Source organism: Azolla caroliniana, unplaced genomic scaffold (assembly GCF_043228905.1).
Source record: "Azolla caroliniana isolate FFs.n. ecotype wild unplaced genomic scaffold, voAzoCaro1.0.p SCAF_13, whole genome shotgun sequence".
In the NCBI taxonomy this organism is placed as follows: domain Eukaryota; kingdom Viridiplantae; phylum Streptophyta; class Polypodiopsida; order Salviniales; family Salviniaceae; genus Azolla; species Azolla caroliniana.
The window spans coordinates 20,480,935-20,497,142 of NW_028230448.1; the positions used below are offsets into that span (position 1 = coordinate 20,480,935).

The 16,208-nt window shown below is 36.6% G+C and overlaps 3 protein-coding genes across 3 annotated transcripts in view; 2 read left to right on the forward strand and 1 right to left on the reverse strand.

Moving 5' to 3' along the window:
- LOC147856616 (cytochrome b6f complex subunit (petM)) overlaps positions 1-16,208 on the reverse strand; it is a 36,174-nt gene that overhangs the window by 1,053 nt on the left and 18,913 nt on the right. The gene's annotated exons all lie outside the window — the stretch shown is intronic.
- LOC147856617 (uncharacterized) lies at positions 7,404-10,865 on the forward strand. The gene is made up of 2 exons (XM_087329839.1): positions 7,404-8,129; positions 10,172-10,865. The coding sequence occupies exons 1-2, from the start codon at positions 7,573-7,575 to the stop codon at positions 10,254-10,256; spliced, it is 642 nt and encodes a 213-aa protein (XP_087185965.1). The 5' UTR covers positions 7,404-7,572; the 3' UTR covers positions 10,257-10,865.
- LOC147856618 (small ribosomal subunit protein eS10z-like) lies at positions 13,405-15,978 on the forward strand. Its single transcript, XM_087329794.1, has 5 exons — positions 13,405-13,479; positions 14,049-14,097; positions 14,699-14,978; positions 15,412-15,544; positions 15,742-15,978. Exons 1-5 carry the CDS (start codon positions 13,477-13,479, stop codon positions 15,820-15,822), a joined length of 546 nt encoding a protein of 181 aa, XP_087185920.1. The 5' UTR covers positions 13,405-13,476; the 3' UTR covers positions 15,823-15,978.

Consider the following 16,208-nt stretch of genomic DNA (forward strand, 5'->3'; position numbering starts at 1 on the left):
GTAAAGTTTGTGGATATAAGGGTAGTGATGAACCAATGCCTTAATCCTCACATGACAACTCTAGCCAGAACGCTTCTTAAACATAGTGTTACAAAATAAGAGATGCGAACTACTCAAAGCCTTAATCCTCACATGACAACTCTAGCCAGAAAGCTTCTTAAACATAGTGTTACAAAAGAAAAGATGCGAACTACTCACTCACACACAATATATTATCATTCGATATTGCATGGTGATTTGCTAATGTTGCGACCCATGTATATGGTATGCTAACATTGAACCTAGTCATATGGCCACTAATTGACCCTTAAAATCCTCACATTTGTTTCTATTGCAATTGGCCATATGTCACTCCTCATCTCCCATCATTTTTGAGGTCATCCAAATACACTCTTATGTGAATGCCAAACATGAGATTGAGATGCCAATGTGGGATAAAAGCTTATGCACGAAGAAGAATTATGAGACATAATCTTAATTTTAAAACAAAGATATGCGTGAAAGGTTGAGTTGTGCAAAGATAAATGCAACATAGGCCTACATATGTAGCATGTTGCAACATTCCCAATATTGGATCCTCACGGTATCATCCTTTTGGGTTAGATAAGATCAATCCCTTTGGAGATATATGTTGGCATAGTATTCCAAATGATAATGAGAATGCACAAGCATTCTAAAAAATGCAATATGCAAAACTAGATAATGCAAATGGGATCTAGGGCAAAAGAGGATACATGTAAAATTACCACCTCATTAGATATGGTTCGATGATGAATCTAAAGGAGCTAAATGCAAGCTTAAGGCTAGTCTAAAAACAAGTTACACATGGACAAATGTAGCAATGGAATATGATATCTTCAAAAAGGGAAAACAAAGATAATATCACTTGATAAAGAGACATAAGATACATTACAAATTTACATATGTTATGGTGATAAGATGGCCTCATGGTCCACCATCACGTCTGTTCGAATCCAGAGGTTGGTTCCACAATATTCCAAATCCCTTTACCGAACCACTTGCACTTACCCTTCTTCATGGATCCAACTACCCATTACCAAATTTAGTAGTGGTTCACAACCCACAAGTCACCTCCACACCAATCCTGTGTTTTAATTCCTTCCTTTGGGTTGGCCATGGTGTGATTACTTCACTACCAATCACTACCATATGAATATGCCGAACACTCTTCTTCCATTGGCCATTATCCCCTCACCGTCACCCTCGCCCTCGCAATCACAAATCCTTCGAGCCCATGATGCTCGGGGTGATGAAGACTTTTGTAGACAAGCACCTTCACATCCGTGAACCCAATATCCAAGTGGTTATCTATGTGTTGCAACTTCTCCGGATATTCCTCAAAGCCCCCACCTCCACGTCCCTACCATTTCATTGCCATGACCACCCAACTCATCACCAAATGGTCATCCTTTGATCCCGTGTCAACATTTTACCTTCATTGTACATCTATACGATTTGGAAACCCTAATCATCCTTTGATCTTGTGTCACCATTTTACATTTGTTGTACCAATGCAATTTTGAAACCCTAGTCAACGCATGCTTTTTTCCCAATTACACTAGCTATGGTAAAACATCACCATCCATGTTGGCTAAGCACACCATTCAACAATGGCTAGTGGCTCACCAAAAACATGCCCAAATTCCTCACCATCACCACCCATATGCATGACATTCCCATTCCGCCCTTATATCCCATGCTTTCTAGTGACTACCTAGACCATCACACCACCAACCTCCTAGCAACTTCTTCCACACTTGCTTTCAACATCTTCCACACTCTCCCACCCCGAATAACATCCATCTTTCTCTGCCCCTCTCCTTCTTCAACCCCATAGATTAGAACTTAGCACAATGCACCTAGGAGCGTGCCCTCATTCAATTGGGGAGGGTGGGGGGATGTTAAGCCCTTGTCGTATGACACACAACACACAAATCATGACAACACCTACACCAACAAAGACAAGGGAAGACTAAGAAAATACTAAGGAAAAGAGAGGAGAGGACAAACCTTACTCTAGAGCATTGAGCGAAATGCCCATTCCCAATGTGAAAAGGGACAAAACGTGGTAACGAAGCTATAAAATCCACTTTTGGTGACTTTTTAGCTTCTTCAATGATCTTAGAGCTACAATAATGAATAAGGAGAACTTACAATGTTAGGTTTGAGAGTATTCCACTCTTGGACCCTTTGACATTTGTCAAACCCCCATACCGTTTATTCTTAAGTATTAGGTTGATTTTTTATAGAATGAAAATTATTTTCCAAAAATATATTTACCTATTATATTCAAAATGGTAGTGCCTCTCCCCCAAAGGGATGTTGACTAGATTCAATGTACTTTCAATAGTTTCAATGTATGAAATTTTAAGGTTATTCATGTGTAAAAACCATAGTCTTTGTTTAATTTATATTATTTTTCTAATACTTTTGTGTTTCGATATTACTCTAAATCTCAATGGACGACAATCATGCACCACTTTGTGTCTACGTTCCCAAAGGCACTCCTTCCTTTCGAGAGGATTTGCAACATGTCACGCCTTAGTAAGACCCGTTGTCAATTCCTTCGAGTTTCATTCTTGCAAACATTCTCCCTAGGCGGGATACTTAATGCGACACAAGACTACACTCGTCAATATGTGCAATAATTATTGAAAATAAACCAAGCATTTACGAATATAGATATTCTATTTTGATAAACGAAAGTAACATTTCTTTCCCCTTATACTATATAACCCCTTATACATATGTAAATGTTAGAGGTTCAAAACCCCTTATATTCTACGACATTGGATAGTTAATGCGGATAGGTTGCCATTATCGCAACTATAAAGTAGGAAAGGAATATGAATAGTTCATGAGCAAATATTTGGAGTAAAAGTTGAAGTGAAGTAAAGGCAAACATAGAAAAACGTGTGTAAGAATCAATCCACTTTGACAAAAAGGTGGTTGAGCAAGAACATATCTAAGCATGATGTGTTGTCTCTTCATAATCCCCTTCCCTTGGTTTTCTTTCAAGTGTATTACACCTCGACATTCCATTTCATGTGTTACGACTTAATTTCGAACACTAGGGCCTTAATTAAGTCTCAATACTAAAACTCCAATGCATTAATAGAGCTTTTGAGGTTTATCGTAAGTTCTAAATGTTGCTTTTTGTTTTTGACTGACAACTCATTCTATTTTTTTGTCAAATGTTTTATTTCCGTCATTATATTTTTCTGCATACATATTTGAGATTAACATCTACACAATATCAACTACATTCTTAATAATCATAAATAATATAAAGCATATAATCATCATAATATATAATATCATCAAAATCTCACGATTTTCTATTTATGTGTCAATGGGTAATTGGTCGAATCAAAGGCAAGCTATACTACTAGTATTGACATTACCAAGACGATCTTCACACATCAACGAATACATCATACTTTCTTTGCTACTTAATAGGAATCATATAGCCCTGAACTTCCAAGGAAGAGTGTTAAATTCTTGTATTTTTATTGTTTTCCCCAATTGGCAAGGGACCTAGATGAAAAAGTGACCATTTTTCTTACTTTACAAAAGTTATGATTCAATATCCATGCACCCATCTATGATATTGCCAATCCGTAATGGTTTCCCTTATCATGAGCTCCATAACTCCTACTAATGCTACGAGTCAATCAAGGGCTACATGAGTGGGCTCCCAACCAATATATTGCACAGGGGTTACATATACATCAGGCAATAGCAATTTGTCGTGCATATATGCTTTGGCCTTGTGGTCCATGACCTTACCACCCATCTCATTGAGAAACGAAGGCAATTATCTCCCCACATCATAGGTGCTTCCCTTGCTTCAGAGATCTCTCCATTTTGGATCAACATATTGTATAGATCTCCTGAAAACAAAAATTACAATCTATCTTTCTTGGGACTCTTGAATGAATACATAACAAATTCTTCAATGAAATTTATTTTTACTTGCTTTTTTTTTTTTGCTTAGCTACATTTATTTTGGTTTGTTTCTCCAAGGACAAGATTGTACTATTTCGTTTCGTTTTGTCGGCCATTTTGGCCCCTTAAAAGCCATTAGTATGTCTGTCTTTCTTTGAGAACTTGCTATCTAGAACGCATATGATGTTGTTTCATTGATTCTTGACACACCATACACTTGAGAAATACCTTTGACCTTACATATTCTTGATTGCCAAAGGGAAAAATATACATGGATAAAGTGACATGTCGGGCAATTATTGACCACATTAGTAAGCATGTTTTTGATTAAGCATGTTTTTGATTGCATGCAACGTGTCTTATGCTAATGTTGTTTTTATGTTCAATGAACATACCCTTGCCCATCATAGAACTTTGTGCCACAAAAGGACACTATTTTGTAATACTATTATGAATTTTATTGATTCAGTTATTTGGGTAGAAAAGGTGATTTCATATCAACCAATGAGTAATGGCTAGCCGAAGGTGTTGCAAATAACATGATCTAGACAATTTTAGGTGTTTCACAATAGATAAAATGTGAATGGTAACATCATGTACATCTATTTACAAATTGCATACAACATGTACATATTATTACTTCCAACTCTTGTGCTCGTAATGCATGAGAGTGACAATTAATAATTCGTGGCCAAAAATATCCCTTGTCCCTCACACATCTTTTGGATCAAATATCTATTATTCACGAATTTCTTCTGAACATGTCATTACCTTAGTGCAAGCTCATGTTATCAAAGAAACTGGATATACTCATAAGGCCAACAAAGCATCTTCAATCTTGTCTCTTTAGTTGTGGGTTACACTATACTATACAATCGTCATTCCATGTATACTTGTGGATAAAAACCAAAATATTAATGTTGTAAAACCATTTTATTGGAGGAAACTAACATTGTACACAACCTCAAACTTAATAATAATGAAGAGCTTTTGTAATGAATGTAAAATCCATTGTGTTCCTTGAGACTTGATCTCATACCTCATATGTTACAAAGTGATAAATTGTTGGCATGTGAAATGGCAATGCTTACTTTCACACTGTCTCACAATACATAATGTTTTGTTAATATTATGCACAACAGAAGATTGACAAATGCAAACTTAAGGGCATCGATAAACACCTAATTATTTAATTGGTTGTTAAACTTTGACGTACTTTAAAATGTATGGGACATATAAATGATAAAGTCTTTCGATTTTACTTGTCACAAATCATTACAATGACATTCATGGATATTATTGACCTTTAGCTCAAACTCAGATGTGTACAACAAAGGCGACATCTATTAATCTAGAATATATTATGGTTTTCGTAATTGGATTTTTATTGAGGTTAATGTTGATAAGATATATAGGAAGTCATTGCACGTGTTTTGTTCCAAGACATAACAATATCCTACAACTTTGATGTGTTTGCAATAGAAATAAAAGTGTGTCGATATCCATTCCATAGTTCGTTAGGTTTTGTTAAGAGAATAGATTTCACAATTAAGCTTGATCTCAACTTATGACAATATATTGGTTGTGTGTTCTCTGGTGAATCCTCATAACTCCGATGCACTTAATATATACTTCACCCACATTCAATGGACAAGTGATTGCATTCCTAATTTACAAGTTTTGGTTTTGTTGATGGAGGACATTTTGAGCTTGAGGTTGAACTTAACCAATTTACAACAAGTCATTCAATGTCTTGTATTTGAGCCATGTTGAGGTGGATGGACATCAACCACTTGCACTATAAAGTGGCAACAATCTCATATTGTATTGTGGTATTGTTAATCGATTCAATATCGTGCATGTGATTTGCCATCACTCGACCACAACAAGCCATTCAATGTGACAGATGGAGGTGGACATCAACCACCCACAATGTGAATGTACATATGTTTCTTATATTTGCTATTTGTTTTATAGTCAACTACATTTTGTGACCTTAAGTAGTTGGGCCGAGACCTAGTCATTCGGAGTGTGATGCAAGAGACATGTCTCATGTGATGCCATGCCAAGGCGGTTTCTTGTTTTCTTGAGTGGTAGAAAAAAGATAAAATTAGGGAAATATGTTGATATTTTTGTTTCTCCATGGGTTTATGTAGCAATCGACAATGGTGTGGTTTAAACCACACTGAACCGTGGAACCACAACCTAATGATTTTAAGGGTTTGGTTCATGTTTCAATTTTTGTAGATGGTTCGGTTTGGGGAATCAACTATCAATCGGTTCATTTTGAGCCTTTATTGGGGGCTTTAGGTTTGTGGCTTAATGGTTTCTAAATATCTAGAACCGTTTGGTTTGAGTTTTGGATTTTCTATAATGGTCCAATTTGAACGGTCTCATGGTTGAGTTTAAGTTTCAACATTTTGAAATGGTTCGAGTTTGAGACTCCCGAACCAAATTGTTTGTGATTGTTAGGTTAAAAAATGGAGTGGTGGAAGTTATAAGCCCATTTGAGAAGAGTTTGGCAATGTTAAAAAAGTATTAAGTTGATTCAAATCAAGGTCTCTAGGATATATATGCTCTTACTTTTTGAGATCGGATCACTTGCCATTGACATCATAGACATGGAGAGGGTCGAGGCATACATGCTTGAGGTTTTTAAAAAAAACCTCATATCGACATCTTTGAATTGCACGGAAAGCAAATAAAAGAAGTTCAAAAGACATGTAAAAATAAAACATTGAGTTCCAGATGGATGCAACATGTGAGGGAATGGGGTAAGGAAGATGGGATGTATTACAATTGCTTGGTGATGCCTGTGTAGATCCCTTGGTGAATGAGATTTGTTTGGAAAGCATATGTATCATGGCTTGGGGAATACATACAATCACAATTTTCATGCATTATATCACGTATGTTGCATCGTCTTCTTCTTCAAACACTTGAAGCCCCATCCATGTGGCCATAAGTCATGCACCATAACTTCCATTATTCGACTTTGGTTCTTTACTATGAGAGACAGAGTGGCAAGGAGATCAATTGGCTATGCAAATCCAAGAAGTATTGTAGGGAACTCCCACAATGCTCTCTATCTTCTGTTGTCACTCAACCTCCCAAAACGAAGACGCCACAAACTTCTGAACCCTAGCAAAGATCTCGACACGCAACTTCTCTCTTTCTAGTAGGGGTCAAAATGGGCACTCTCTCGCCCGATCGAATGGCCCACAGAAACTAAGAAGAAAAACCTACAAAATTAATAAGCCAAAGTGTAGTGTCTCTTCCTTCATTAATAACCTAAGAGAAGAATGTGTGTGTGTGTGTGTGTAGTGTTTCTTCCTTCATTAATAACCTCAGAGAAGAATGTGTGTGTGTGTTAATCATCTCAGAGATCTGTCTCTCTCTCATTTCTTCTTCCTTCATTAATTTATTCCTCTTCTTCTCTGTCCTTCTCTTGCCCATCGCCATCGCCATCGCCAGCGAGGAAGGACCAGGTTTTCCCCATAACAGCTCCACATTCACGCATAGAAGACATGTGTCTGTGAAAAGGAAAGGCCGCCATTTCTTCTCCTTCTCCCTCCCAAAGTGGCTGCTATAAGAGAGAATGGCATGTTGTCTTCTTCTGCCAAATCCATACCTTCTTTTTCGTCTCCTTCCTCCTCCTCCTCCTCTCTCAGAATAGAAAGAAATTCACGCAGACATGACTTCAGAAGTCGCTCAGAAGGAGATTTAAATGCATCTTTCACTAAAAGTGAAGATGATCTCAGTGAAAAATACCTTGTTAGGGTGTCATTTCCGGTTTCTTCTTCTTCTTCTTCTTCTTCCTGTTCTTTGCCAACCTTCAAGATCGACGAGACACAAGCAGAAATAGAAGGATTTATCATGGAAAATGATGATAATGATGATGGAGACAGTGATGTAATTGAGGAATCCCACATCATTAAGGGTATCTCATCACACGGAAGCTTTCCATGGGATTTTGTTGTACCGAGAGTTGATTTGCCTGTATCAAAGATTGATCTGTGTCCGCGATTTGAACCAAGAGGAGATTCTTTTCGGGATAGATTTCCAAGTATAGTTTCATGTTTTGATCCGAAAAGGAAGAATGTTCGCTGGAGCGATAATGTTGGTGAAGAGCTTGTGCATGTCCTCGAGTTTGAAGTGAGGTATAATTTTTAAACTTAACATGTTCAAAATTTTAAGTTTGGTGTATAGTTACTGAACTAGAGTTTAATTATAATTAATTCTGACTTTGGGATCAAGTCGGTATTCAACTAGATTTGCTATACGTCATTGACTTTGATTTGGTGTCAAGGCATTATTGAACTTAAGACATGTAGATTTGCATTATCATTGAGTTTAAATTGAAGCTGAGGTAGTGTTTAACTTATGACATTGTAGATTTGCTTCATAAATGAGTTTGAATTGAGTTCAAGGTAGTATTGAGCTTGACATTGTGTTTCTGTTTTACTATTGAATTGCCACTGGTACCAATGAACTAAGTCAGTGTAGATCTGCTTCATAATCGAGTTTGATTTGAGGTCAAGGTATTGTTAAACTGGAGATAGGAGTTTTTCTTTGTAATTCAGTTTGAAATGAATTGAGGTATTATTGAATTTAATACGTTGTAGATTTTGCAGTATCACTGTGTGTGAATTAAGGTTAAAGTATTACTGAAGCTAGCATTGTAGAGTTTCCTTTATCAATGAGTTTCATTTGACTTTGTAGTAGGTATTGAACTTGGTATTCTATTCATTGAACTCAAAGTTGAAATAGAGGTAGCATTTGAAATGGACATTGTACAATGTAGATTTGTTTAATAATTCAGATTGAATTTGAGGGTAAGATATCTTTGTAGATTTACGCTATAATTAAATTGAAATCGAGGTCGAAACATGCTTGAGCGTGGCATTTTAAAAATCTGTTGTTTATACTTGCATCTGAAATTTGAACTGACGTCGAGTTGTTGAAATGGACATTGTGGATTTTGTCTATGATCTTGATTCATTAAGCTTTGATTCGGAAATCTGTCCATTTTTTACTTCTGTTGATTTCCCTCATATGTATTAAGGATAAACGTTTGATGTTGGGCATGTTTTCAAATGTTTCAGGTGCTATCTCTATTAGTTTGAATTGTGGTGAATATTGGCTACCAAATATTTGAAATATTGATGTTTCACATCATAGCCACATGTTACCGATGGTGTATGAGTTTTCTTTTTGAGAGGAGGTGCTAAAGGTGGCAATAAAAATTGAGATGCACATATAGCCCTTCTCTTGCTAGTTGACATGTGATTGCACTCTATCCCTCTATCCATAACAACTATATATTCTAAATAAAGAATCAAAATTAGTTAAAGAAAAATTTCGCATGCCATCAAGAGGTTTATGTGATTGTTTTGGGAAAGGATTAAGCTCATTTTGGATATGGCTGTAGATAAGAGGCTCCATATATAGGCATTTTTTCAATTTCATCTAGTGCTTGTTTCAAATTAGACTAGAGATTTTGTTTATGTTTTCATTCTCATGTAAGTTATGCCCTGAATTTTGGTGGAGGGAAGTTAGAGGAAAACAAACATACAAAGGTTTTCCTGGTTCCATTTTCGATTACACTTGAAAGTTTGAGAGCATGGACATTTTAAAACTTTTGAGGTCCAGTCGGTTGCCTTATGGAAGCCAATTTAAAAGATCAGAGACTGCTAAATTTTTTGATTGCATACAGACAAAACCTACGACCATGCTTCATATAATTTCATGCATAAAAAGCGTACTTTGATGATGCATTTTTACATTTTTTTTACAAGACTATATGCTAGGAACGCTCGTTGAATGATAAAAATAAAAACCATATGCACATGTCTGTATACTTCATCACGAATTGTAGGAATGGAAGTTCTGGGCTGATCTCCTAACAATTTTTATGAACCATTTGACAGATGGTTATTATATGCATGTGCTGTAGAAGAGTTGCTTGAGTTTTTTTATTTTCTACAATCAAAGTTTTGGGTAATAAGCCTAATGTGACATTCTCATTTCCTAGATTAGCTAGAGTCCTAGTATGATCCCCCTTTGTTTGACTCTTTAATTGCTCTTATGTTCCATCATAATTGTTTTTACTGAAATGTTTTGGTTTCTGAATGGAGAAATTTTTATCTGATGTGTTCATATGTGAATGTTTGTTGACTGATCCATATGTGTGCATTAACAGTGATGTTGATGACTCTGAAGACGATGAATACGATGAAGATGATACATATACATATTCTCATGCATGTACATGCAACATCCAATAGTGGTAACTTGAAGACCGAGCTTGGAGATCTGTAACAGTCCAAGTCAGTCATTTGATGGGATCCAATGTTACCATAAAGGGCATATATACAATGTTCTTTATCAAGTTTACAATTGAGGTACCATCTACTGCTTAATTGCAAGAAATTTTCAAAACGTTGTGGCTAATGTGTGATATATGCGTTGGTAAAACAAAAGACACAAAATTTACCTTTATCCCTTCAACCCAGGCTCGGGAAAACAAAATATAACCAAGCTTTTGGTGTTGTATTGATGAAGAGTGCAATTGCGCTTTTCTGGCTAGCTTTTGTGTGATTCTTGTTTACACAGCTTTGAAACAAATCTGCAAAGAGTGGTTTATTAGGAAGGAAGGTTATTTGCCTTTCAGTTAATGGAAGGGCACAACAAGCAATGTTTCAATTTCCATTGATCGGGGCTCATGTAAGCGAGCCGCAGATGAATATTGTTTGTATTTAGGTTTGTTTTGTTTGACGTAAGAATAAAACCCAAATACGATCCATCCAATCTTGAAAATGTGATTTGTATTCTTCAGATGATCATTTGGTTGTAAACTTAACCTTGACTGAGAAAAAAAAATTTGTGTTTGCATTGAGCTGGTTTTGTGCATCCAGTTTCTAGAAATGGTGATTGCATATAATTTATTACATGTGGCTAACAAAGGAAAGAGTTCATGCCCACTTCCTTGAAAAATTACCATTTATTTCATTCTAACCACTGTACAGATTACAAATACTCTCCACAACATATGTAATTGGGTCTGTGCTGTCTATATTGATTGATCTTTGTTTTTATTGCACCGAAGTTTGTAGCGTAAAGACTTGGGCCTTGGTGTCCTCCCTAATGGATCAAGGCTCTTGCGTTGCAATGAGGTAAGAAGGCATTGGTTTGGTAAAGTTGGAGTTTCTAAAGTAGTTGGTATATCAATCAATTTGTATTTTTTTTACCTTTCCTTTGGCTTGTGGTACTCAAACCTAGGGCATGAGTATTAGAAATAACATTATGACGGCTTTACCGTACAAAGTAGCTTTGGATACCTTTGAAACTCCTAAAGCAAAGTGTTGATGTGCAATATTGTATGCAAAATCCTTCACATTAGGAACTTAATTTCAAACAAGAACCTTGCCTTATTGAGATTGATGTGTAAATTTTTATTATGGTCTTCATGGGTTAATATAAATTATGTGACCAATATGCAATACTTTCACATAGTAAGTGGAGTTGATTGCGGATTCTTGATGTTTAATAATTTTAATAATGAATGCGACAATTAAGATCATGAAAAAGATGTGTAGGGATAGGTTTCGATGGAAAATGTGAAAAGTGGACTCAATTGTGATTAATGATGGATCACTGTAATAAATTGTGGTGTGCAGATTCATGTGTAGTCATCAAGAATTCTTGCATGTGCTCCTACCCGTCTCTCCCATCCAAGAGACTGTGAGAAATAAATAAAAACAGTGGAAACTTTCACCTTAGTGAAGTGGTTTCAAAGTGGTTTTGTGGTTGAACCTTATAAGATAATGTTTGAAATATGAATCTCCACACATATTTGAAGTCGTGATATATTGATGTTGCAAGAAGTTCAATTTCATTAAGGAATCTATGAGGACATCATGAGCAAGTGCCATCCATCTTCCAAACTATTTACAAATGTCTTATGTCCATTAGAATCTCTAAAATTTACATGGCATATTCTCTTTTGAACTTCTTTAATTGATCCCCATGCAAATATAGAAATTTAATGTGAGATGTTCTTTTAACCTTAAGCATGTACTCAACAAACTTTTCCATACTCATTCTCCCAATGGGGAGGTTTTTAGTCTCAAGTAGGAGCATGTATGAGAATTGTACCTTGACATGCAAAAACTTCATAAGAAAACACGTTGGACATTTATCCTAACTCTTTTTCTAAGAGGACTTAGAGATGCTACCATGCTATACATGAATTGAAGCATTTGCTATCAAGAGTAGGCAATAGATTTTATTGTCAACAAAGGTCAAATATGATCTATGGACCAAAAGCAAAATCGTTTAATATACGATGTGTCACTAGTTGGCTATTCAAGAATTTTACTAATATATGATGCAATTGAGAGTACACTTTGTGATTGTGAAGGGAATGTGTGTAGGGAGTGGATGAGATTGATAATATGTGTGTCAAAGTCGAGAGGGAGATCTTTTTTTTTGTTCATGCAAGACGAGATTGCAATATATGAGCTGGGAATTAACCCATGCCAAGAATCAAACTTGGGTTCTCCCAAATTTACGACTTTGATGCTACAAAGTAAACCACTGAGCCCAAAAGCTAGAGACAAACTCATCGAGTACGATAATTACAATCCTCCTTGAAGTTGTCTTTACATATGCATGCGTTACTTTGATTGACATCTACACATTCACATATTCAAAAAAGATACACGAGACTTATCTTAATGGTAGATTTTTTTGAGTTTATATGTGTGTACATACATAAATACATTATAAGCACTCCCTGAGGAAAACATGTTCTAGTATTGATGAATAATAACAAAAGGCTAGAGAGAGGATGGAAAAAGGACATTGAATTTCCAAGAATGTTGGAGATGAGAATGTACGACTTCTCAAGTTTAACACCCCGAATATTATATTGAATGATGTGAAACCCATGATGGTATTATTATGAGGTAGCACCTTGAAGACGTTTCAAAGCTAGTTAGTGAGCAACCATTGCTCGACCATATGCCGGTGTCTATTGGGACTCTAATGAAAGGGGTGATGAATTGTGTTGTGGTGCAGGAAAGTGGCGAGGTAAAACATCGTGTGCTGGCGAGAACTCTCAAGTCGACGAGTTGGCCGGCAGTCCCGAGTAGAGGAGTTACGATTTCGAGGCAGACAGGCGAAAACAATGCACCCGGCACCGCTGTCCTTCCTTCCTTCCTTCCTTGAAGGAATCTGCAACGGTTCGGTATCGGCTTAACCGGTTTGGACAGGCCTCCAATGTAAGTAAGTCAGTCATAGCACGCGGACACAGACAGACAGACAGACATTTATTTGTTGTTACACATGGGGCCAAATTACAAAACTATCCCCGTCATTCTCCTAATCCCTTCAGCGTGGCCGAACCCCACGTCAATGTTTCTAGGGTTTACTGATCTCAATCCCTCCCTTCTTCTTCTTCTTCTTCTTCTTCTTCTTCCTTTCTGCGTCTCGGCTCCTTCCACAATGGTAAGCTTTCTTTCCCTTTCTCTTCTTCCCTTTCCCTTCCTTCTCTTTTATGTGTTTTCTTTCTTCTGCTCCCCCCCCCCCCCCCCCACCCTTTCCTCCCCTTAAACTATCTATTTTCATCGCCATTTCCTGCATTCAAGCACCTTGATTTAGGGTTTACCTGATCTGCGTGAAGCTTTTCTTGCTGCTCCACTTCCCGATCTAGTGTTTCCTTCATTTGTTCTCTTCCCATCCATACCCAATTATGTGTATGCTGACACGATTTCTTCCTTCGCATTCTCCGTCTTCGCTTTGAATCTGCGTCTGCAGTCACGCGTTCTTTCTTCAAATTCTCTGTTTTTCTTGAATCCCGTGTTTCTACCTCGTGCATTTGCTTAGTTTGGGGTTTAGTTCATATTCTTAGAAGCGATTCATTACTTTTTAAGTTCAGTTTCTTGATATTGATTCTATCTTAGCTGTGAGCTGAATTCCGCTCTCTCTTTGATGTGTTATCTTGAACTCGACAGTATTAAATCGATAAATTTTGGTTTATATCTATGTTCACATCTCCCTTTTCTAATCCTTGGCAGTTGATCCCTAAGAAGAACAGAACCGAGGTCTACAAATATCTGTTCAAAGGTAATAATAATTTTTTGTCTGTATAATAAGTGCTCGTCTTCTATTGTATATTCGCAAGCAGGTAATCATCTTCTTTCTCTAGTATGGTATCAGGTAGTCATGTTTTGTGTAGTCATAGTAAGATAATAATTTCGAGTATATACTAATGACTCAGATAATAATGTTGTTTGTATAAGTTATGGTTAGTTGTAATCATCTTGTTTGTATAGTGTCAGGAAATCACGTTGTTTGTATATTTATTGTCAGGTAATGACATTGTTTGTACAGTTATTGTCAGGTAATGACATTGTTTGTACAGTTATTGTCATGTAATCACGGTGTTTGTATATTTGTAGTGTTGGGTTATCATGTTTTTTGAATTGATATGGCCAGGTAATTGTCGTGTCTGTGTACTCCATAGTCCAATTATTCATCTTGTTTGTGGAATTTATGCCACATATAAACTTACGTTAATGTCTCGTCTATAATTGACTTTGTTATAATCGAATCAGGACAGGTATAGTCTTCTTGTTTGTATTGCCAGAATCTGATAATGTACTCTAATTATGTATAAGCCATCATAATCTATCTAATTTCAACTTTTTTGTGTATCATTATGTAGAGGGAGTGCTTTATGCAAAGAAGGATTACAACCTTGCAAAGCATCCTGAGATTGATGTCCCCAACCTACAAGTCATTAAGCTAATGCAAAGCTTCAAGTCCAAGGAGTATGTGAAAGAGAATTTTGCCTGGATGCACTATTACTGGTACCTTACTAATGATGGAATCGAGCATTTGAGAACTTACCTCAACCTTCCATCTGAAATCGTGCCTGCTACTTTGAAAAAGTCAGCGAGGCCCCCTGGTAGACCCACAGGTGGTCCCCCTGGTGATAGGCCCAGGTACTTATTTTTCATCAGGCAGTTTCATTGCCTTTTATAGTATGTAGCCTTTTACTTTGGATTTGTAGTTCTGAGCTTAGATGTTCTTCATCTGAAACATGCTCATTTTCTTTTTTCTAACATACCCCATCACTGAAGTGAATTTCTGTATGTATGCATTATGCTGTTAAGTATGAATGTGGATATGAATGTATGCTTGGTGGAGAGATGTGTGAGGTTTTTAATGCACCTTTCATTGGAAAGAGTTGTCAGATGGGATATGGAATTTTGAAAGTGTAGTGATCTCATATCAAAGCTCATGGGTATGGTAATTGTTCTCTTTGCTGGATTTGTAACAGATTTTAAATGTACAACCTGGTACTGTTTTTTTAGTTGCCTCTGTTTATCCTTTTTTTGCTAAGATTTTAAGTTTATATTTATATTGCTTATGCAGAGGCCCACCTCGTTTTGAGGGTGACAGACCAAGGTTTGGGGACCGAGAAGGTTATCGTGGAGGGCCGCCCCGAGGTCCAGGTGGTTTTGGTGACAAAGGTGGCGCACCAGAGGGGTTTCAACCGTCATTTCGGGTATCTGCATTAAACAATTTCAAGCTTAGAATTAGCATGCCTAGTATAAGTAGTTAAACTTGAGGTTATTGATTTTAACCTTTGTTTAGGGTATGCCTGCAACCCCAAATTATTAGCATTAGTGTAGTGTACAATATAATGTAAAGTTAGCATCATTATAAGGTTCTTATTGATAGGATTCTTTCTTTCTGTTCTAGGGACCTGGTGAAGGAAGCCGCCCAGCTTTTGGGCGCGGTGGAGGTGGGTTTGGTGGAGCTGCACCACCTGCCCTTCCGTGAGAGTGTAGTTTTTGTTCGGTTTTGGGGAAACATCATTTTAATCGACAAATTATTTAAAAATTCATTCATGCTTTTTGGTATAGAATGAATGAATTGAGAGATTGGATCTTCACGCTTCTTGTATCTGTTGAGGCTAGTTAGATTTGATTTGTATCTCGTCTATGTTTTCCTTGTTTTTACATTAAGCCAATTCAAATGAGCAAAAAAGTATGTTTTTAAGTGAATATGTTTTTGTTGATGCTCTCATAGACATGTGACCATTTTGTTGTGATAAATTCAGAGAGATCGATTGTTTGAGTGTTAACTAAATTTCTGAATGCACAACACTAACGTGCTAACTGCAATTTGTCACATTATTGCAAGTCGGATTATATTATAATATCAAA